The sequence below is a fragment of the Sus scrofa genome, chromosome 2 (assembly GCF_000003025.6).
Source record: "Sus scrofa isolate TJ Tabasco breed Duroc chromosome 2, Sscrofa11.1, whole genome shotgun sequence".
Taxonomy (NCBI): Eukaryota; Metazoa; Chordata; class Mammalia; order Artiodactyla; family Suidae; genus Sus; species Sus scrofa.
Genome location: NC_010444.4, coordinates 9,048,976 through 9,069,424, shown reverse-complemented (window position 1 = coordinate 9,069,424; position 20,449 = coordinate 9,048,976). Strand labels below are relative to the sequence as shown.

General features: G+C 53.7%; 3 protein-coding genes and 1 long non-coding RNA gene across 14 annotated transcripts; 2 read left to right on the top strand and 2 right to left on the bottom strand.

The window, feature by feature from the left end:
- LRRN4CL (LRRN4 C-terminal like) lies at window positions 1,786–4,085 on the bottom strand. Its single transcript, XM_003353820.4, is given in 3 exon segments — window positions 1,786–2,807; window positions 2,810–3,190; window positions 3,754–4,085. Coding segments are annotated over 2 exon segments (699 nt in total). The 5' UTR covers window positions 3,186–3,190; window positions 3,754–4,085; the 3' UTR covers window positions 1,786–2,484.
- On the bottom strand, window positions 4,535–16,749 carry BSCL2 (BSCL2, seipin lipid droplet biogenesis associated). 10 transcript variants are annotated; one of them, NM_001348785.1, is given in 14 exon segments: window positions 4,535–4,772; window positions 4,890–4,979; window positions 5,072–5,158; window positions 5,335–5,401; window positions 5,550–5,560; window positions 5,563–5,690; window positions 6,117–6,214; window positions 6,400–6,534; window positions 7,575–7,718; window positions 10,426–10,507; window positions 12,424–12,740; window positions 14,213–14,431; window positions 16,273–16,350; window positions 16,615–16,694. In NM_001348785.1, coding segments are annotated over 12 exon segments (1,392 nt in total). In that variant the 5' UTR covers window positions 14,303–14,431; window positions 16,273–16,350; window positions 16,615–16,694; the 3' UTR covers window positions 4,535–4,629.
- LOC110259246 lies at window positions 5,335–6,917 on the top strand. Its single transcript, XR_002341465.1, has 2 exons — window positions 5,335–6,148; window positions 6,427–6,917. It is a non-coding gene; the product is annotated as an uncharacterized LOC110259246 (long non-coding RNA).
- On the top strand, window positions 14,355–16,326 carry GNG3 (G protein subunit gamma 3). Of its 2 annotated transcripts, XM_013994204.2 has the most exons (4): window positions 14,454–14,827; window positions 14,922–15,049; window positions 15,443–15,542; window positions 15,803–16,326. In XM_013994204.2, exons 1-4 carry the CDS (start codon window positions 14,462–14,464, stop codon window positions 15,929–15,931), a joined length of 723 nt encoding a protein of 240 aa, XP_013849658.1. In that variant the 5' UTR covers window positions 14,454–14,461; the 3' UTR covers window positions 15,932–16,326. The 2 variants fall into 2 exon arrangements, with proteins under 2 accessions (XP_013849659.1, XP_013849658.1); XM_013994205.2 differs by having other exon boundaries at window positions 14,355–15,049.

Genomic DNA, 20,449 nt, shown 5'->3' with positions numbered 1-20,449 from the left:
TGAGCCATAATGAAAACTCCTGTATAAGTGTTACTTTTATAATTAAAAAAAAAGTTATAAGAGCAGTAAAAGTGAGCAATAAGGAGCAACTTAAAGACTTTTCTACATCCGGTTAATTTAAAAATAAACTCAGGAGTTTTTTCTGTGGCTCAAAGGGATAGTAGGTGCCTCAGGAGCACCAGGACACAGATTCAACACTCGGCCAGGCATAGGGGATTAAGGATCCGGTGTTCCCAACAGCTGCCTTGTAGGTTGAAATGGCAGCTGGGATCTGATGCCTGATCTGGGGCTCCGTATGCTGGAAAAAAAGAAAAAATAGGGAGTTCCCGTCATGGCGCAGTGGTTAACGAATCCGACTAGGAACCATGAGGTTGCGGGTTCGGTCCCTGGCCTTGCTCAGTGGGTTAAGGATCCGGCGTGGCCGTGAGCTGTGGTGTAGGTTGCAGACGCGGCTCGGATCCTGTGTTGCTGTAGCTCTGGCGTAGGCCAGTGGCTACAGTTCGGATTGGACCCCTAGCCTGGGAACCTCCATATGCCGCAGGAGCGGCCCAAAGAAATAGCAAAAAGACAAAACAAACAAACAAACAAACAAACAAACACAAATAAGGATGTCCACAGCAAACGCTGAAGACAACTACAGTGTTCCAACAAAGAGGAATGGCTACTGCCAGTTTAGAAGCATCCTCCTCGGGGAAATTACGCAGCTTTTAACATAATTAAGGAGGTTGTTGTTTACCAACATGGAACATTGTCCATAATGTATTGAATGAAAGCAGAAAATACTGGCATTACATAGAGAAAAATTTGTTCTGATATAGGTACTTACCTCTTGAAGAGGAAGGGAATTTCATTTTATCCTCTTTACTATTATTTCAATTTGTATAAGTGTTTTTTTTTTTGTCTTTTTTTTATCTTGTCTAGGGCCGCACTCGCGGCATAGGGAGGTTCCCAGGCTAGAGGTCGAATCAGAGCTGTAGCCCCCAGCCTACGCCAGAGCCACAGAAACACCAGATCCGAGCTGCGTCTGCAACCTATACCACAGCTCACGGCCACGCCGGATCCTTAACCCACTGAGCAAGGCCAGGGATCGAACCGGCAACCTCATGGTTCCTAGTCAGATTCGTTAACCACTGAGCCATAATGAAAACTCCTGTATAAGTGTTACTTTTATAATTAAAAAAAAAGTTATAAGAGCAGTAAAAGTGAGCAATAAGGAGCAACTTAAAGACTTTTCTACATCCGGTTAATTTAAAAATAAACTCAGGAGTTTTTTCTGTGGCTCAAAGGGATAGTAGGTGCCTCAGGAGCACCAGGACACAGATTCAACACTCGGCCAGGCATAGGGGATTAAGGATCCGGTGTTCCCAACAGCTGCCTTGTAGGTTGAAATGGCAGCTGGGATCTGATGCCTGATCTGGGGCTCCGTATGCTGGAAAAAAAGAAAAAATAGGGAGTTCCCGTCATGGCGCAGTGGTTAACGAATCCGACTAGGAACCATGAGGTTGCGGGTTCGGTCCCTGGCCTTGCTCAGTGGGTTAAGGATCCGGCGTGGCCGTGAGCTGTGGTGTAGGTTGCAGACGCAGCTCGGATCTGGTGTTTCTGTGGCTCTGGCGTAGGCTGGGGGCTAGAGCTCCGACTCGACCCCTAGCCTGGGAACCTCCATATGCCACTGGAGCGGCCCAAGAAATAGCAAAAAAAAAAAGAAAAAGAAAAAAATAAACTCTGAAGGATTTATACTACCCTGGAACATAGGTGTGTCAGCAGGGAATTGGAAAGGATGTGACGTGCAGTCCTTTAGGTTTCCTTTAATGTCGTTACGGTGGATATACAAGAAACACAAATGGGAGGGGGAAGCCCTTGTTATTAGCATATTATCATGTTTTTACCGGAAAAAACACAAGCTTTGGCAATCCTTCTCTTCCCCAGCCCAGATCAGTACTTATTTCCACCCGCCTCAGACACAGCTGGATTCTAACCCAGGGCACATCCTCACTATCTTAACAAAAGGCAGAAGGGGGATTGGCCTCTAGCCCCAAATTCCTATCTTGCAGCAGCTTATTCTCAAAACCCCAGTAAAGCCACCCATAGTGGCAGAGCCCTTTCGAGGACGTGTGACAGGGGTGGACGAGCCAAGGAGCGGAATCTGGCCGGGGTCTGACTTGGAAGGAGCTAAGAATGACTTTTACATTTTTAAATAGTTACGTGGTTATAGAAGTACCTACATGATACCTTGGGATTTTATCCCCTGGACCCATAAAGCCTAAATTATTTCCTTTCCAGTCCGTTGAGAAAAAACGTGCCAACGCTCTCTCCTCCTTCTAAACCTCAGCTCTCGGAGCAGAGCGGCACGTCCGGGACCTGAACTGACGCAGCGGGGACCCCGCGCCCGGCCTTCGGTCCTGCCCTCCGCACTCCGCAGGGGGCCGCCACCTCCTCCAGGAGGGGCGCCGGTCTTAGCTCGGCCGGAGAGGCCCCGGGGCGGCCTCAGAGCCCCCCTGGGCTCGCGCGGCCGCGGCGGGGGCAGCCCCAGCGCTCGCGCAGGCAGAAGTGCCAGACCAGGGCGGCGCCGCTGATGAGCGCCAGCGCCGAGCCCACGCCCACGGCCGCGTGCAGCAGCGTGAGCGGCCGCGGCGGCACGCTCAGCCGGCCGCAGGGACCTAAGGTGGGGCCGCCCGCGCCGTCGAGGCCCTCGGCCCCGGCCGGGGGCACTCTGCTCTCCCCCGCCGCGTTGGCGGCCACGACGCAGACGATGTACGCGCCCCCGGGCTTCAGGCCGTTCAGCTCGGCTCGGCGGACCGTCGAGTTGAGGGGGGCCCCTTCTGCGGAGCCCCGCCGCCTTCCCAAAGCAGCAGCCAGTACTGGTGGACCGGGGAGGAGGGGGCGCACCAGTGCACCACGGCGCGGCCCGCCTCGGCTTCCACGCGCACTTCCCCCAGGCGCGGCGGGTTGGGCGGCTGCGAGGCGCTGGAGAGGCCGGGGCACAGGCAGGCCGTCGGGCTGGCCCTCTGCAGCTCCTGGCAGGGCACCTGCAAGTGGCGGCAGCGGTCGTAGTCACAGAGGACAGCTGGCAAAGGTGTCTCATCTTGCTCTTCTTCCAAGTCTCCCGCGGCCAAAGGCTGCACTCCGGGAACCACGGAATAGGTGACAGCCAGGAGCCACAGAAGGCAGGGAGAGCCAGGCGGCATGGAGTCTGGAAGGGAAGGAGGTGGCGGGGTGAAGGCTGTTCAGCCCCCGGGTCTTGCAGTCTTCCCTCAACAAAACCCTAGGCACAGGGAAACGCAACTGGGGACCAAGAGGAGAACAGGAAAGAGGTGGGAATGAGACACCCGCGCATGTGTCACCAACTTCTGAACAGCATATGTGCTCAGTTTGGGGCGAGAAAAGAATAAAATGTGGTCTCCCCCGACAGAGAAAGGTGTGCGGCCAGCAAGGCAAGAAGCGCTACAAACAGTTAATGGATAAACAGCGCTGGTGAGCAGAAGGGGAGGGGCTGATTCACACAGGCTAGGGAGCAAAGGTGCAACAGCGCCCAACGGCCACCCAGAGAAACCGAGGTAAAACAAGTGTCAGTCAGTGACACACGCAGAAATCCAGGAAGGAGAGGGAAGCGAGAGAGAAGAGATGGGACACAGGGCCCTGGCACCCTCCCTCCCTCCCTCCCTCCCCACCCGCTCTTCGCTCGGCTTCCCCCACCTCTGGCTTCCCCCACCTCCCGGACTCCAGCTCCTCCGTGGCCCACAAGCAGCCCCTTACCGGGATAGGCCTTGATGTGGTGAGTGGCAGACCGAGGGCCCCCAAAGGTCCCCAGGAGCACAGGCTGCGCAGTCGGGATTTGTCAGTCTTCTTCAATTTCGTTTTGCCTCAAAGCTTTTATACCCCAACTGTGATGTCACCACCTGGCTCCCCCTTCCCCTGCCCCCTCCCCGGTGAGTGCCAAGAAGAGGGTTGGTCCCTTCAGAGGGCCTGAGTCACGGGGCCAGGCTGGGGGTGAGGGAAGCCACATGCAGTGGTTTCAGCTGGAGGCCAGGATGCCTGGGTTCTGAAAAAGCAGTGGAATGTGGAAAGCGGCCAGGAGCTGAGCGTCCAAAGGCTGAGGTCATGCGAGGGGATGAGGGGAACGTGAGAGACAGGGCCACCTGGCTGGCATCAGAGAGGAAGGGAGCTGTGGGCGGCACGGGGTCTGGGCTCCAAAATGCTGTTTCGGTAAAAATCGCCGTACCACATCCATGGCAGTCATTTCCTGCCTTCTGCCTCCCGGTGGACAGAGAGAGGGAGGGGTGCGGAGGCCAGAGTGATGTATCCCAGCTCTCCAGCCCCGCCCTGGTTATCCCCCTCCCCAGAGGGAGAGGAGAGTCACGAGGCAGGCGAGGGGGCAGGTTTTCACTCCCTGGGCTTCCTAGGTTGATGAATGGAAACAGCTGGGCCTGAAACAGTCCGGGGTCTGGAGGCCTCCCCATCGCAGCCCCTGAGAAGCCCTCCCGCCTGGAGAGCGCCAGGTTTTCCAATGGCCCTGAATCCACCGCAGAGTCAGGGAGGCAGCTGGCACGAAAATAGTTTATTCGGGGAGCCACGGCACGGAAAAGGGGTGGGGGGGGAGGGCTGGAAGGTGGGGACGCTGCCCCGTTCTCTTCAGGAACTGGAGCACATAGGGCGCTGGCGGACGGTGCCCGCGGAGGATTCGGAGCTGCCCACGGTCTCCGGGGCAAGGGCAGGGGCAGGAACTGGCAGGCTGGTCTCTGTCAACAGGGTTGCATCTTCCCAGGAGCCTGAACCTGGGCCAGGGCAGCGAAGAACAAAATCCCAAACGGGAAGTTCAAGAACCAGGGGCTCCTGCCCCCACCCGGCGTGGCCTCCGCCCTCCCCCAGGTCCCGCTGCAGACTGCCCTCACCGTCACTGGCCTCGGGCTCTGGCTCCTCCTCGCCACTCAGGGGCTGCTGCTGATCTGGCTTCTCCTCTGGGGACAGCTGGCCCTCTGCAGCTGGCGGGGGAAGAGGGAGAGAGGTCAGACTGGACGAAGCCAAGGGGAGTTCTGAGGAGGAGTCAGGAAGAGGTGGGGCTGCTGCGCCTTACCTGTCCCCGAGGGGGCTGCAGGGCTCTCCCTGTGCTCTGTAACCTGTGACAGCTGAGGGGCCGCCTCCTGGCTTTGGGGCCCTGTGCCTCCAGTGGGGATAGAGGACAGGGCAGAGCTAGGGCGGCTGCGCCTGGACGGCAGTGCCAGCTTCACCCCGCTCGGCCTTTCCCTTGACCTTCGCATCAGCTCAGCACCTGAGTGCCAGAGCCTCACACACCACCACAGGGCACAGGAGCCCCCCACCATCGCCTTGACCCGGTACCTGGCTGGCGGGCAGCAATCCTTCGCTGGACTTTCTTTCGGGAGCCGTCTCTGTTTCGGACGTTTACCTGCGGAGGGGAGACTCCTGAGCCGAGAGGCCTGCCTTCCCTCCCCAGGGATCGGGGCCCTTCCACCCCAGCCCCCAAGCCCACCCCTGCCCACTCCCCAGTCAAAGAAGGGTCACGAAGGGGTGAGGAAGGGGGGGTCCTTTGCGACCTGCAAAGAGAGCGGTGTCGGGGCCAGACGCCGCCCCACACCCACTGCATGTAGCTGAAGAGCACGATGACACTGAGGAAGGTGAAGTTGCTGGCGACGCCGACGAAGGCGCAGGTCATGGGGAAGTTGTACAGCAGGTACCTGGGGATGCGAGTGGGGGCGGGGCAGGGGAGGGAGTCGCAGCTATCGGGGAGCACCAGCCGCCCCCACTTCTCAGAAATAACTTCCAGAGCAATGCATCAGAGTTTGGCTAAAACGGGTCTCCTCCCTTGGCCTCCACCCTCGGCCTCCCACGCGCTGAGCCAGCAGTTGCGGACAGCAGGTCCTGACCCTGGCTGCGCATGACGTTTCCCTGGGGTGCTTTCAAAAAGACCAGATATGAACCTAATAAATCCTTGTCTTGGGGTGGGGCCCAGGCATTGGTATTTGTGAAAAGCTCCCCCGGGGAGGTGCTATGCTGATATGGAGCCAGAATGGAGAATCTGTAGCCTAAGTAAAACCTGCCACCTCTGCTTGGGATCCTTTTCACCTGAGGACAGCCAGGAGGCCACTCCAGCGCTTCCTCACCTGAGCCCAGTGAAGTGGGCATGGATGCGGAGGTAGGCGCCGTACAGCTGGATGCGCTTGCTGTGGATCTCGATAATGGCGCCGGTGGTCGGCACGTACTGTGGGCCGGGAGGGGGAGGTGGCAGCAGCATCAGCCCGGGATCCTGCTGCTGTCACTCACAGCCAGATCTGAGGCCCACTTCCAGCCTCTGGAGCTGTCCCTCCTGACCGAGGCCAGGAGCTCTTCAGGTCAAATTCTGGGCTTGTGGGCAGGGCTGGCTCCTGGCCCTCCTGCCCCGCTTACCGAGTTCTCTCTGTATTCCGGGTATAGCTCCACCTCCAGGATCTGCTTCTGCTCTGCAAAGCCGAACAGCAGGAGGCTGGAGAAGACCAGCGTGTCAAGCATCTGGAGCAGGTCTGAGCGGTAGTGCAGCATCACCTGCCGAGGCCAGGAGGGAGAGGCTGAGGACTGGTGCCTCCCCAGGCTGCTTCTTCCTCAGGCCCCCTGCTCCCTCCCTTGCACTTCCTACCACGCCCCCAAACCCAAGTCCTGACCCAACCACTGTGAAGGCTGGCGAGACATCCCTGCCTGGCCCTACCAAGTGTCTCTATTCCCAAAACAGCAAAGCCCCTTCTTCTAAGAAACTGTCCAAGATGAAGCCCAGCACTGTCTCTGATCTACCTTTCCCCCAAATGGTTGTAGAATCCAGAAGAGAATGTATGTCCCAGTGCACCAGCGGAAGCTTTTTTCCCCATATGGACATTCAGGAATTTGTTTTCGTCATGTCCTTCTGTTGACAATTAAGAATGGAGTCTAGGGAGTTCCCGTCGTGGCTCAGTGGTTAACAGATCCCACTAGTAACCATGAGGTTGCGGGTTCAATCCCTGGCCTCGCTCAGTGGGTTAAGGATCTGGCATTGCCGTGAGCTGTGTAGGTTGCAGATGCGGCTCGGATCCCGCATGGCTGTGGCTCTGGTGTAGGCTGGTGGCTACAGCTCCGATTAGACCCCTAGCCTGGGAAGCTCCATATACCGCAGATGTGGCCCTAAAAAGAAAAAAAGAAAAAAAGAACGGAGTCTAACATTTATTGAACACCCACTATTTCTTCATCAAACCTAAACTAGGCTCACTATGAGGAGTTACTGCTATATGGACTTATAATACTTTATAGCCAAGGGGCTAAGTAAGTTGCCCCTCAGCTGGCATGTTTCCGAGTAAGGATTTGAGGCCAGGCCTGTCTGGCTCCAAAGAAGCCCGTTTTCAGGGCAGCTCCACTCTTCAGGCTGTACCCCAAAAGCTAGACATGCTCATCAGATATCTGGGGGCGATCGTCTGGTTTGGCAAACGGACACCTCTTGCCTATCCTGATGTGTCTGTGACCTCAGAGCTAGGATGTCTGCTCCTCGAGCCCCACCCAGACTCTCTGACACTGGTCATCCTTCTCCTCCACGCCCTCCCAGACAGGCCGGGAACACTTACGGAGCGGGAAGAGGTGGAGATGATTCGGCCACCTCTGGTGTAGCAGGAGATGGTGACCAAGAACATGCCCAAATCTTGGTTCACGCGAGACTCTGGCAGCTCGAGCTCTAAGGTGACGCGGTACGGCTGTCCATACATCAGCACCTGCCCAAGGGAGCCCCCAACTCTTTCAGAAAGAAACAGTTTAATCGTCCTATCCCTGTTCCACCTCCCTGTCCCTCCAGATACTCTGCCACAACCCCCTCAGCTAGCAAAACAGGCCTCCCAATCTCTCTCATCCTGGGAAGGTGCTGCCCCCTTCTGGTGGCTGGATCCCGCCCACTTCTGAGATCTTAGCTTTACCCTGTCAGCACTAGGTTTTGAGCAAGGGTATTTTTATATATTTTTATTTTTTGTCTTTTTAGGGCCACACCCGTGGCATATGGAGGTTCCCAGGCTAGGGGTCTAATCAGAGCTGTAGCTGCTGGCCTATGCAACAGCCACAGCAACGCCAGATCTGAGCCGCCTCTGCGACCTATACCACTGCTCACGGCAATGCCAGATCCTTAACCCACAGGGCGAGGCCAGGGATCCAACCCGCAACCTCTTGGTTCCTAGTCCGATTTGTTTCCACTTCGCCATGACGGGAACTCGGCGAAAGGGTTCTGAGAGGGTTGTGTCATATTTCTTTTCCAAAAGTGAACCGTCATGTTGCCAACTGGGCCAACTGTGACTCAGGCCTCTCTGTCTCCGTGAGGCCATCCCCCAGGGCCCAGCCTGACTTCGCTGACATTATTAATTAACTAAGTGCCAGAAGCGCTCACTGTTTCCCTAGCCAGCTCTCGAGGTCACTGTTGCTCCAGACCATCTTATGTCGTTACGGGCCCCATACCTTGGCTCTGCTGGCAGAACCCGGAGACCCATGGTGGAAAGGCTTCTTCACTGGGATTAACCTCGAAGGGTTAAAGATTTGCCACCAAACATACCCTGGTTTTTCCTAACCATTCCTATATTCCTCTAATTCTATATTCAATTATGCTTATCCTGTAGCACAACCCTCTTAAGATGATACATAAGGACCACAGGGGTGATAGGAAAGACAGAATGGAAGAGACCCCCCCCCAAAAAAAAGAGTTCTCTTGTAGTGCAGTGAGTTAAGGATCCAGCATTGTCACTGTAGTGGCTTGGGTTGCTGCTATCTATGGCTCAGGTTTGATCCCTGGCCAGGAAGTTCCACATGCCATGGCCAAAAAAAAACCTTTTTTTTTTTTGTCTTTTCTAGGGCCACACCTGTGGCACATGGAGGTTCCCAGGCTAGGGGTCGAATCGGAGCTGTAGCTGCCGGCCTACACCACAACCATAGCAACACCAGATCCAAGCCGTGTCTGCAACCTACACCACAGCTCACAGCAATGCCAGATCCTTAACCCACTGAGAAAGGCCAGGGATCGAACCTGCAACCTCATGGTTCCTAGTCAGATTTGTTTCTGCTGCACTATGACGGGAACTCCAAAAAACCATTTTTTTTTTTCTTTTTGGCTGCGGCCTCAGCATTCGAAGTTCCAGGGCCAGGGACTGAACCCAAGTCATAGCAACAATGTGAACTGCTGCAGTGACAATGCCAGATCCTTAACATACTCTACCGCAAGGGAACCCCTCATTTTTAAATTCTTAGTAAATCTGACCACTAATTACTTCTCATGAAAACTCAAAAAAAAAAAAAAAAAAAATCTGGTGATCAGAAATGCTGCTGATTTTCCAAGGTCCTTCTGAAGTGTTCTGGACGCCTACCCCTTTTTCAGAGCCTCCAGCAGCTTGCCTAATAGAGAAGGACAAATCCCATTCTGCATTTCCTAGGGTTTCCAGCTTTCTTTTTTTTTTTTTTTTGTCTTTTGTCTTTTTGTCTGTTGTTGTTGTTGTTGCTGTTGTTGCTATTTCTTGGGCCGCTCCCGCGGCATATGGAGGTTCCCAGGCTAGGGGTTGAATAGGAGCTGTAGCCACCGGCCTACGCCAGAGCCACAGCAACGCGGGATCCGAGCCGCGTCTGCGACCTACACCACAGCTCACGGCAACGCCGGATCGTTAACCCACTGAGCAAGGGGAGGGACCGAACCCGAAACCTCATGGTTCCTAGTCGGATTCGTTAACCACTGCGCCACGACGGGAACTCCTCCAGCTTTCTTGAAGTCATAGTGGCATCTGACCCAGTCTCTGACACAGTACCCTTTGTAATGGCAGGTTACAAATACCTGTCAACGGTTTCATAATTTAACATATTTTCAAAACTCATGGGTGGGTTCCAACCTAGTTCAGTGAAAGAGCTGATCTGTTAATTGAGATGCATTCAGATCTAAAACACACCTCATCTAGTAGACATGGCCTGGCTGAAACAATTTAAGAAGGAGAACATAGGAGTTCCCGTTGTGGCTCAGTGGTTAACGAATCCAACTAGGAATCATGAGGTTGCAGGTTCAATCCCTGGTCTCGCTCAGTGGGTTAAGGATCCGGCGTTGCCGTGAGTTGTGGTGTAGGTCGCAGACGTGGCTCGGATCCCACATTGCTGTGGCTCTGGTGTAGGCTGGTGGCTACAGCTTCAATTGGATCCCTTGCCTGGGAACCTCCACATGCGCCAGGTGTGGCCCTAGAAAAGAAAAAAAAAAAGAGAGAGAAGGAGAACATTGCTAAAGTTTGCTGAAGGAAAGAATAATGCACACAATTTGTTTGGACTTTCATTTTTCTTTAACCTCCCTTTCCTTGAAAGCCTTCCTCTTAGCCTCTATTACTCAGTCCCTGATCACCAGGTTTTTCTCAAGCCTTCCTATTTCAAATCGTCAGAGCTCTAATGAAACCTCTCTTCAGGTCCCACACTCACCCGATCACGTCCACCCTTAGCCAGTGAGACGTTGGCAACGGGGAAGGAGCAGAGTAAGGAGGAGGAAGAATCGCAGTCGGTCCTAAATGAGAATGAGGATGACACTCGGCTGAGTTAGGGTCTGTCTTGCCCTCACGCCTCCTTAGCCCCTAGGGCTCCCCTTCCCATTCCCCACCCCTTCTTCCAGAACAGGCACCCTTCTCTGTCATAAAGAGAGATGCAGACGAAATGCAGCCAGGAGATTCCAGACACCAGGAATGTTCTTTAATTCTCTTCCTGCTACTTCAGTTTATTTCTTCTTGTTAGGGCAGACATTCTTTTTTTTTTTTGGGTGTGCCCATGCATGCGGAAGTTCCCAGGTGAGGGACTGACTGACCCGACCTGCTGCAGTAACAATGCCGGATCTTTAACCCACTGCGCCACGGGCGATCTCCAGGGAAGAGATTCCTTTGTTTTTGTTTTTGTTTTTTTGTTTTTACTTTCTAGGGCCATACCTGTGGCATATGGAGGTTCCCAGACGAGGGGTTGAATCCGAGCTGCAGCTGCTGGCCTACACCGCAGCCACAGCAACACCCTATCTGAGCTGCGTCTGTGACCTACACCACCACACCACAGCTCATGGTAACGCTGGATCCTTAATCCACTGAGCGAGACCAGGGGTCGAACCCTTGTCCTCGTGGATATTAGCCAGGTTTGTTACTGCTGAGCCACGATGGGAACTCCCTCAGATGGTCTTTAGGAGGTTCATGCACCCTCTCATAGTGTGGGCAAAACTGCACATGGCCACGTACAGAGGATTTTATGGCAGGAGGGGTCAGAGCTTTCATGAGATCCATGTTTCCTAAAAGTTTAAGCAGCTCTGCCTTGGAAATTACAGCTTAAGACCAGGGACTAAGGACAGGGAAAAAAAAAAAAATCCACTTTGCACCATTAATAATAATGCCCTTGTCGGCACTTCTTGATTGGTCCTGTGGTCATTCTTAAAAGGAGAGAATCTGGGAGTTCCCGTCACGGCTGAGCGGTAACAAACCAAACTAGTATCCACGAAGACTAGTATCCATCCCTGGCCTCACTCAGTGGGTTAAGGATCTGGCGTTGCAGTGAGCTGGGGTGTAAGTTGCAGATACGGCTTGGATCTCGTGTTCCTGTGGCTGTGGTGTGGGCCGGCAACTATAGCTCTGATTTGACTCCTAGCCTGGGAACTTGCATGTGCTTTGGGTGAAGCCCTAAAAAGACAAAAAAAAAAAAAAAAAAGGAGACAATTTGGCGGGATTTGTAAAATGGAAAGGAACCGAGGCCCCAGGCAAGAAATAGGACTCTGGGAGTTTATGTGTTCATACACCTGTGTCTCCATATATTCTCTTGCAGCAGACTGTCGTGAGTGGGAGGAAGTCATGCAAAAGGTCAACTGCTGCTTTCTTTTTTTTTTTTTTTTGTCTTTTTGCCATTTCTTGGGCCGCTCCTGCGGCATATGGAGGTTTCCAGGCTAGGGGTCCAATCAGAGCTGCAGCTGCCAGCCTATGCCACAGCCACAGCAACTCGGGATCCAAGTTGCGTCTGCGACCTAGAGCACAGCTCATGGCAACGCCGAATCGTTAACCCACTGAGCAAGGGCAGGGACCGAACCTGCAACCTCATGGTTCCTAGTCGGATTCGTTAACCACTGCGCCACGACGGGAACTCCCTTTCTTTTTTTTTTTTTTTTTTTTTCAACTGCTGCTTTCTTAATACCTCCTCTACTGAGATGACCAGAGGGGTTGGGCTGGCTCAACAGTCTACCCTGGCTCAACAGTTGGGCCCTAAGAGAGGTCTGACGCATCCTACCCAGAACTGACCCCTCGTAATGACAGTCTAGGGGAGAGATTTTTTTTTTCTCCTCTTTTAAACCAGATTTCAGTAACCAGAGACAGGTAAGCGGGTTGACCTGAATAAACTCCAAGGATCCTTGCAGCCATTCCCTCTCAGGATTCTGCTACTGTGATAGAGGCCCCCTCTCACCTGTAGTAGAAATGCACGGGGCTGAGGTGGCTGACTGTCGGCATGTAGGAATAGTAGAAGGAGCCGTAGAGGAAGACAGACACCCAGAGCAGGAGGAGGATGGTACAGAAGAGCACCCCAAACTGCAGCAACAGCTTGCGGGCACGGCCTGCCAGGACGTGGCCCATCTCCTGAGCCCACAGTAAGGCGGGTACTGGTGGGTCATTGACCATGTTAGGGAGTGCAGGGGGTCTGACCCCGGGTTCAGGCCTTGAGTTCCTAGGTGCTCTGCCACCTGGACGCCACCCCTGGCCATGGGATGCAGCAGCTGGTGGTTCCTGGAAGAAGACAGAGAGGGGGAAAGAATGGCTCCTTTCATCAAGGAGGTGGGGGAAAAAAAGGACAAGCTTAGGACTGTCTTTGAGGAACTGGAGACACCAAGACATGGCAAAGTCTTTGTTTCATATGGCTTTTTTCCAATTGACTGCCTTTCTCAGCCAACCATCCCTTCCTTTCCTCCACAGGTGCTTTCTCTCTCTGCCACCGGTGCTAGAGTTCCTCAATTGAACTCGTTCTCTGGTCACCTGATTCTGGGACGGGAACACCTTGATACTCATTCGCAGCAATACATGACATACAGAGGAGGCGCACCTTAAAGTTCTCTTTAAAAAAAGGCGGTTTTAAACACATGATGACACTGATTCCCCACTCCGAGGTGGTTGCAAGAAGAATGTGGGACTTGCCTAAGGTCGCACAGCGGGACTCAGAGCGAGCAGCCTCAGCGCAGCCACAGTGGCCTCCCGAGTTTCTCTTCTCCGCCTGCAACTACGCTCGCTCTCAGACCGCGCCACGCCCCACACCGGGCAGGACATCCAGCAGCCAACGGCCGCTCCCTGCCAGGCCCCTCCGGTTTGGCAGTGGGCGCGGGGCCCGGTGCCCCCATCCAACCACACCACCACAGAAAGCAGCCCGCCGGCCGCCGCAGCTCCGCAGACTCACCAGCAGCGCGCTGCCAGGGAAACCGCGAGAAGGCACTTCCGCCTCTCGGGGAAGCCCCGCCCCCTTCCGCCGGCTGCCTTTGTAGCACTGGGGGGCGGGGCCTCGTCAAGGGGCGGGGCCCAGAGCAAGGGGTGGGGCCTTCCGGGCCGCCTGGTTCCCACCTCCTCGAGCTCGGCACTGTCACTCCCAGTGGTCCGTTACCCACCCGTTACCAGCACCAAAGGGGACAGGCGCCTCCTTCCAAGCCCCAAAATTTGCCCCAGACAAGCTATGAGTCAGCAGCATCCCTCTCGGCCCGCCTCTCGAGGCCGCAATCACGGCCCTCCGCCCAAACGTTCACTACCCACTATTTAAACCCCGAAAAGGGGGAGAGGTGGGCATCCACCTCCTTGGACCTGTAGGCATTCGAAGCAGAGAGCATGCGCCCCGAGAACGTTGTGATCTGTGGTGACCTGCGCATCTTGCGCGTTGCGCTGGCGGGCTGGCTGTCCCCTGTTTTACAAGAGTGGTAGCATTTCAGGTCCGTGTTTGGTCTCCAGTTTTTTTGATGCGTAATCGACCTCCTCTGACCCTAACCAGACTTTCCCACAGAGTTCCCGCAGCGCATTATCTAGACTAGTCTTGGCGAGTGGCACCCTCTATTCTATATATGTCCATTCACCCCAAAAAAGATCCTTCGAGGGTAGGGTCAGTGTTGTGTACATCTTTGCATTCCTCACAGCACTAAGCACAACGCAATCTCCCGACCAATACACACCCACCCCCAGGAAGCCCATCTATTTCCAGAAACACCCACTGAACTCTCCCCTACCTCTTCTTTGTCCGATTCTTTGATCTGGTCTCTGCACACCTCTTTTTCCTTAGCTTCTCCTTCTTTTTGGTCTGCCATTTCTTTAGACATCTTCCTGATGGACCTCGCTGCCCCTAGATTTTCCACGCCAGTCACTTGTAGCTAGGTCATTAAGTGGTGATCTAGAAGTTGATACCTGTAGCTCATCACATTTTCCTGGAAATTGGGAATGGAGGGTCCCTGGGAGAGAAACGAAGAGTCAGGTGCTAAATGCTGTGTCAGAGTAGAGGGAGGAGGGGTGGAGTGGGGGGGGTGACTGCCCAGCTGATGTCAGATTTTCAAATGAGCAGGGTCTCCCGGCAGCCAGTACTGACTCCAATGCAGGGGCTGTCACAGGTCCAGACCACCCCATTTGAGGGGGGGAGTCTGCCTGGGACTCAGTTACTTTCAGCTCCTTTGGGGAGGGCTCTAGCCCAGACTCAGGATGCCTGCAATGGGGGAAGGGCAGGTTGTGAGACAGTAACGATGGGGGTGTGCACAGGGGCTGCAGGCAGAGCAGCTAGGCTCCCCCACTGGCCAGACGATTGGTATGCGCCAGGATCTGAGCAGCTCCTTCTAGCATCCTTCATCCTTCAGGTATTTGGGCAGTGCTTGAGCTGGAGAAACGGGGACCAGTCAGTCCTCCACCAGCCTCTGACCCTCCCCTCCCCCGTGGCCTTCTCTGTATTAGTTGCTTTGGCTGCTGCGTCAGATACTCTCAGCTGCAACTCCCTGCAAGGTGGGGCACCCATCTCAGGCAGAAGGTTTTGGTGCACCCCAGATCCCACTCCCCAGGACTGACACTGCCTGTGGCCTCAGGTGAGTAGGGAACATCCTGCTTTTCTCCCTTTGGGGCTCACGGGGGCGGGTGGGGGTTATGTGCTCTCCTCATCAGGGCGGGGCTCCTGTTTCTAGCTGGGGTTTTCCAAGCTGGCAACACACAGAGCTTGAGAGCTGTAAGCCTTGAATCATTAGTACGTTTAATGATCTGAGGCCCAGGCCATGTAGGAGTTTGGGGAGCTTCTCGTCCCACCTCTCCATTTCCTCAGCTTTGGAAGACAGGGGTGGGAAAGACCACTGGAGGTTGGGGATAAGAGGGAAGTAAAATACGGGAGCATATGACCCAGCCTCGTAAAGGCTGATGAGCGGGGGGCCTTCAGCTGAGACTGTGCAGGGCCCCCTATCATGCTCTGAGCTGTCTCTCTTTTCCAGGATGAAAGGGGAGACCCCTGTGAACAGCACTATGAGCATTGGGCAAGCCCGCAAGATGGTGGAACAGCTTAAGATTGAAGCTAGTTTGTGCAGGATAAAGGTGGGTGGGGCCCTAGATCCCAGTTGGCAGGGCTGTACTGTAGACTGCCAAACCTCAGGATGAGAGATGCTTTCTTTTCTTGAGATCAGAGGAGGAGTCCTGGGATCGGTAAGGAGAGCTGACCCCAAGCCTCCGTGGGTGACGCGGGAAGAGAAAACTGTCCTAAGGAGCCCTAGCGATGGCAAAAGAAAACCTATTTGGAGAGGGAGACTGCAGTCCAGGGTTTCTGGCTAACAATTGTCCTCCTGGCTGTGCCCCAGGTGTCCAAGGCAGCAGCAGACTTGATGACTTACTGTGATGCCCACGCCTGTGAGGATCCCCTCATCACCCCTGTGCCCACTTCGGAGAACCCTTTCAGGGAGAAGAAATTCTTCTGTGCCCTCCTCTGAGCTGCCCTGTCCCCTCCTCACAACTCTTCACCTCTCCCACTCCCTGGCCTTTTCTTACTTAGGTCAGGAATTGTCCTGAGCCCCTGAGGGTCCCCGCATCTCATCTCTAGCCCTTGCCCAACCCTGTGAAGTTATCTGAAGCACAAGACCTTCTCTCACCTATTTGCTGACCCCATTTCTTCGCCCACTCTGGCCGACCCAAAGCTCCCCGTGACTCGGGGCACCTTTAGCTCCTCCCACAGAAGGGCTGTCAGACTCTGCCGGGGTCCCGCCTGCTTCCCTCTGTGACCTGCTCAGACAATGGAGAGAGGGATGGAGTGGGTGCCTGCTGTCAGTCTCACCTGGAGCTGCTGGAAGGTAAAGCCTTTTGAAGAATAAAGTCATCCAGAGTCTCAGAGGGCAGCTTCTGTGTTAGCGTTCTTGGGGGAGAAGATCATCAGTCAATAGTTTTGGTGGTTAGAAAGGCGTGTCATAACCAGGGTCAGTCAAAGCAGGTTAGACATTGTCTAGGATCAGAGATCCTGCGACGTTAAGGGGAGGGGGAAACGGATGGCGGGCACGGCACGTGTCTTAAGTGGAAGAATTAAGTTACAACAGACACTCAGGCGATGGAGAGCGCGCGCAAACACACACACACACACACACACACACAGGCAATGAAGAAAATGAAAATGAAAACAGACCAAACGGGGTAGATTTAGGGAGGGAGCCGGAGGGGAGTCGTAGACAGAAGGAACCCAGTGAAAGGGGAGGAGCTTGGTTTCAGTCCCAGCGAAGGGGCCGGTTTTATTTCTAACATGGCCGCGCCCAGAGCAAGTCTCCTTCCAAGATGGCCGCTGCCAGGGGAACCTGCGCCAATATGGCGGCCGCACGTCACAGCGTTTCACCGTACACGGCTTCTCTGGGCCCATACTTAAAATGGCGGTCCTAGGCGCTCAGCGTGCTCAATATGGTCCCTTCCGTGTTCATCTACCTCAAAATGGCTGCCCCTGCTGTCGCCAACTGGATTCCCACTCCTGCCCACTCTGGAGGCTGGAGGCCGACGTCCACTCGATTCAGGTGAAGGCGTGCGGCGGCTATAAGCCAAGGATTAAGGGACAAGGGGACCCCAGCAAGCACGCTGGCAGTAGGCATAGGTTTCCACAGTCTGCCTAACAGACGGTCCCGTTGGAGCGGAAACGTGTGAGGACAACGCCCGGCGCCGTGTATTTCAGCGCGCTGCTTCTCGGTCGCCTCCCTAGGGGTTGGTTAAGCCCCAAATTGTTCAGTCTGGGCTTCCTGGTGGAACTGGGGCGTGCTGTTCCCCACTTCCCATTATTCAGGCCCACCCGCCAGGAGCAATGTCCCCGCCCGCGTGTGCCCGCCACCCCTCGGAGCGGCCCAGCGAGCTGCCGGGTCGGAGGTTCAGCGTCTCACGAGTGTCTGCGGGACTCAAATTTTGGACGCAAACTTAGCGGAGGTTTTGTAAGAGCCAAAATGCCTTTCTAGAAGCCTCTTCCTTCCAAGGGAAAGACAGATATGGAAGTGGGACCGGGGCCAAGGCAGAGACCGTGCGAGTCTCAGAATGTCTGCTCCTCGCGGATGGTCAGATTCCTCCCCCACCCCTCAATTCAGGGGTGCATCCTTGGGGGAGGGAGGGGAAGCCTAGGTCAGTTCGTGCTTTGTCCCGGGACACACTTGGGAGAAGGGGGCTGCCTTGCGGTGAGAGGGGGTGACCTGTATGAGAGATAGCAGGTCACCCCAGCTTCCCCACGCGTTCACGCAGGAAGACAGCAGGGGGAGGGGAACAGACAGGAAACCTAAGGAACTGAACTTAGTTTCCTAAGATGTCTCCGCAGGCCCCAGGGGTGCCCAGTGAACTTGGGGCACCTTCAGGAATAGCACCTGTCCAGGTGTTGATGCATTCTTGAGCCCTCCTAGGTTATGGGGATATATATATTTTTTATTAATGAATTTATTACATTTATAGTTGTACAATGATCATCACAATCCAATTTTACAGGATTTCCATCCCACAACCCCAGCGCATCTCCCCCCCCCCCAAACTGTCTCCTTTGGAAACCATAAGTTTTTCAGTCTGTGAGTCAGTATCTGTTCTGTAAAGAAGGGTTCTGGGGATATTTAATTAATCCCCTCATCCCTGAGAGAAGGAAACAGGGAAAGTAACCTGGCTGCCCTCCTGAAGTAGGGACTTGGCCTCCTTTTGTTCAGGAGTCTGCTTAGTTCTTTCTTGGTGCTGATGAAACAAAAGCAAGTCTGGTTTTTGGTGGTTTTTTTTTTTTTTTTTGGTCTTTTTAGGGCCACACCCACCGCACATGGAGGTTCCCAGGCTAGGGGTCCAATCGGAGCTGTAGCCGTCACAGCAAGGCAGGATCCAAGCCTCATCTGCAACCTACGCCACAGTTCATGGCAACATCAGATCCTTAACCCACTGAACGAGGCCAGGGATTGAACCTTCATCCTCATGGATGCTAGTCAGGTTCATTAATGCTAAGCCACGACGGGAACTCCAAAGCAAGTCTGTTTTTGTTTAGTTTTTTCTTTTTATGGCCACACCTGTAGCACATGGATGGAAGTTCCTGGGCCAGGGGTTGAATTGGAACTGCAGCTGCAGGCCTGTGCCACAGCCATGCCGGATCTGAGCTGCATCTGTGATATGACCTATACCACAGCTTGCGGCAATTCTGGATCTTTAACCCACTGAGCAAGGTCAGGGATGAAACCTGCATTCTCACAGACACTGTCAGGTTCTTAACTTGCTAAGACACAACGGGAACTCCAAGTCTGCTTTAATCTCTGCATCCCGTCAGTGTCTGGCATATAGCAGACATTCAAATACCTGATGATTGAAGTTCCCGTTGTGGCACAGCAGAAATGAATCCGACTAGGAACCATGAGGTTGCGGGTTTGATCCCTGGCCTCGCTCAGTGGGTTAAAAATCTGGCGTTGCCATGAGCTGTGTGTGGTGTAAGTCATAGATGCAGCTTGGATACTGTGCTGCTGTGGCTGTGGTGTAGGCTGGCAGCTGTAGCTCCAATTTGACCCCTAGCCTGGGAACCTCCATATGCCGCAGGTGCAGCCCTAAAAAGCAAAATAAATTAATAAACAAATACCTGACAAATGGATTGTTCTATACACGCTTAAATAGCAGACAGCATAAACGGCACTAAAAGAAACTTTTGCTTTTCCTACAGTATCAGTGTTGGGCAAATGCCAGAGGAGTTAAGTGAAAATTTCCACATTAGTTCAGACATGGTAAAAAGCCACAAGTGCTCAATAAATGCAGTCTTTTGTGTGTGTGTGTGGCATATAGAGTTCCTGGGCCAGGGATCAGATCTGAGCCACAGTAGTGACCTAAGCTGTGGCAACGCTAGATCCTTAACCCACTGTGCCGCGCCAGGGATCAAACCTGCATCCCAGTGCTCTCAAGATGCCATCAATCCCCCTGCACCATGGCAGCAACTCCACATGTAATCTTGACATTAGGTTATTTTTTAAGGAAAAGCAGCCTCTGGAGTTCCCACCATGGTGTAGTGGGTTAGGAATCTCACTGCGGCAGCTCAGGTTGCTGTGTTGGTGTGGGTTTGATCCCTGGCCTGGTGTGGTGGGTTGAAGGATCTGGTGTTGCCTCAGCTACATCTAGGGTCTCAGCTGTAGCTCAGATGCAGGCCCTGGTATGGGAGGTTCTACATTCTGCAGGTGCAGCCATGACATTAAAAAAACAAACAAAACAAAACAAAACAAAAAGCCTCTGCTCAATTTTTCTGCACAATTTTCATACTCATCAGATTAGAGGTGAATGGCTGAAACCTTAGTTGGGGGAAAAGGGGAGCTTAAAGTTGACTAGAGACAAGGCATGAGCTATAAATAACCATTTAAAATGATTAGCTGTAACACTGAGTAACTTTCAGTATCCTCGAGAATGGGCAGACCCTGAAAATCGAGGATAGCCTTTGGGCCCAAAGCTCTAAGTCCGTGGGGTAGGAATCTGTGTCATACACAAAGGCGGTAACAAGAGTCGTAACTAGATCTGTATCACCCCTGCTTCAGAACATTAGATGTCAGGAGCCTGTGGCACCCCGGCCTTAGTAAGCCCCTGTTTATTAGAAATTACAGTCACCATCAGTTAGGTGCTAGTGATACAAGAGTGCTTTTGTTAAAGTTACTCTTTCATTCTACAGATTCCCTAGGAAAGAATCCCTATTAAACATCTTTTGTTGAATAAGTGGGCCTTTCCTCCTAAGCGGTCATTACTTACAGGTAAACTTTTTTGGCTCCTAATTGGAGCCCTATATTCAGTCATCCCACTGGTTTTAGTATAAGCCAAATACACACAGGTCATGTGTTGTAATTTACTTTTCTTCTACTCCAATGGCTCAAGCTCTTAGTAGTAAGCCCTTAAGAAAGCCGACAACCCCTGTGTGAAGGTATGGCTGGTTCCCAAGTGAAAACATGGCAGGATAGGAAGAGGAGAGCCCTCGCTGGATGGAACCAAGTACAATGTGAGGAGCAGCATCG

Bases quoted from the DNA above. Each gene is read 5' to 3' on its own strand.
- BSCL2 (XM_021076906.1), bottom strand. From the start codon at position 14,302: ATGTCTAAAGAAATGGCAGACCAAAAAGAAGGAGAAGCTAAGGAAAAA. The intron at 7,719-10,425 runs GTGAGTGTGGGA...TCCCTTGGGCAG, and splicing joins CTAAGGGTGGACGTGATCGG to GTGCTGATGTATGGACAGCC. The intron at 5,159-5,334 runs GTACCGGGTCAA...TCCCCACTGGAG, and splicing joins GATTGCTGCCCGCCAGCCAG to GCACAGGGCCCCAAAGCCAG.
- GNG3 (XM_013994204.2), top strand. From the start codon at position 14,462: ATGCTGTGTCAGAGTAGAGGGAGGAGGGGTGGAGTGGGGGGGGTGACT. The intron at 14,828-14,921 runs GTATTTGGGCAG...TCTCTGTATTAG, and splicing joins TAGCATCCTTCATCCTTCAG to TTGCTTTGGCTGCTGCGTCA. The intron at 15,543-15,802 runs GTGGGTGGGGCC...GCTGTGCCCCAG, and splicing joins CTAGTTTGTGCAGGATAAAG to GTGTCCAAGGCAGCAGCAGA.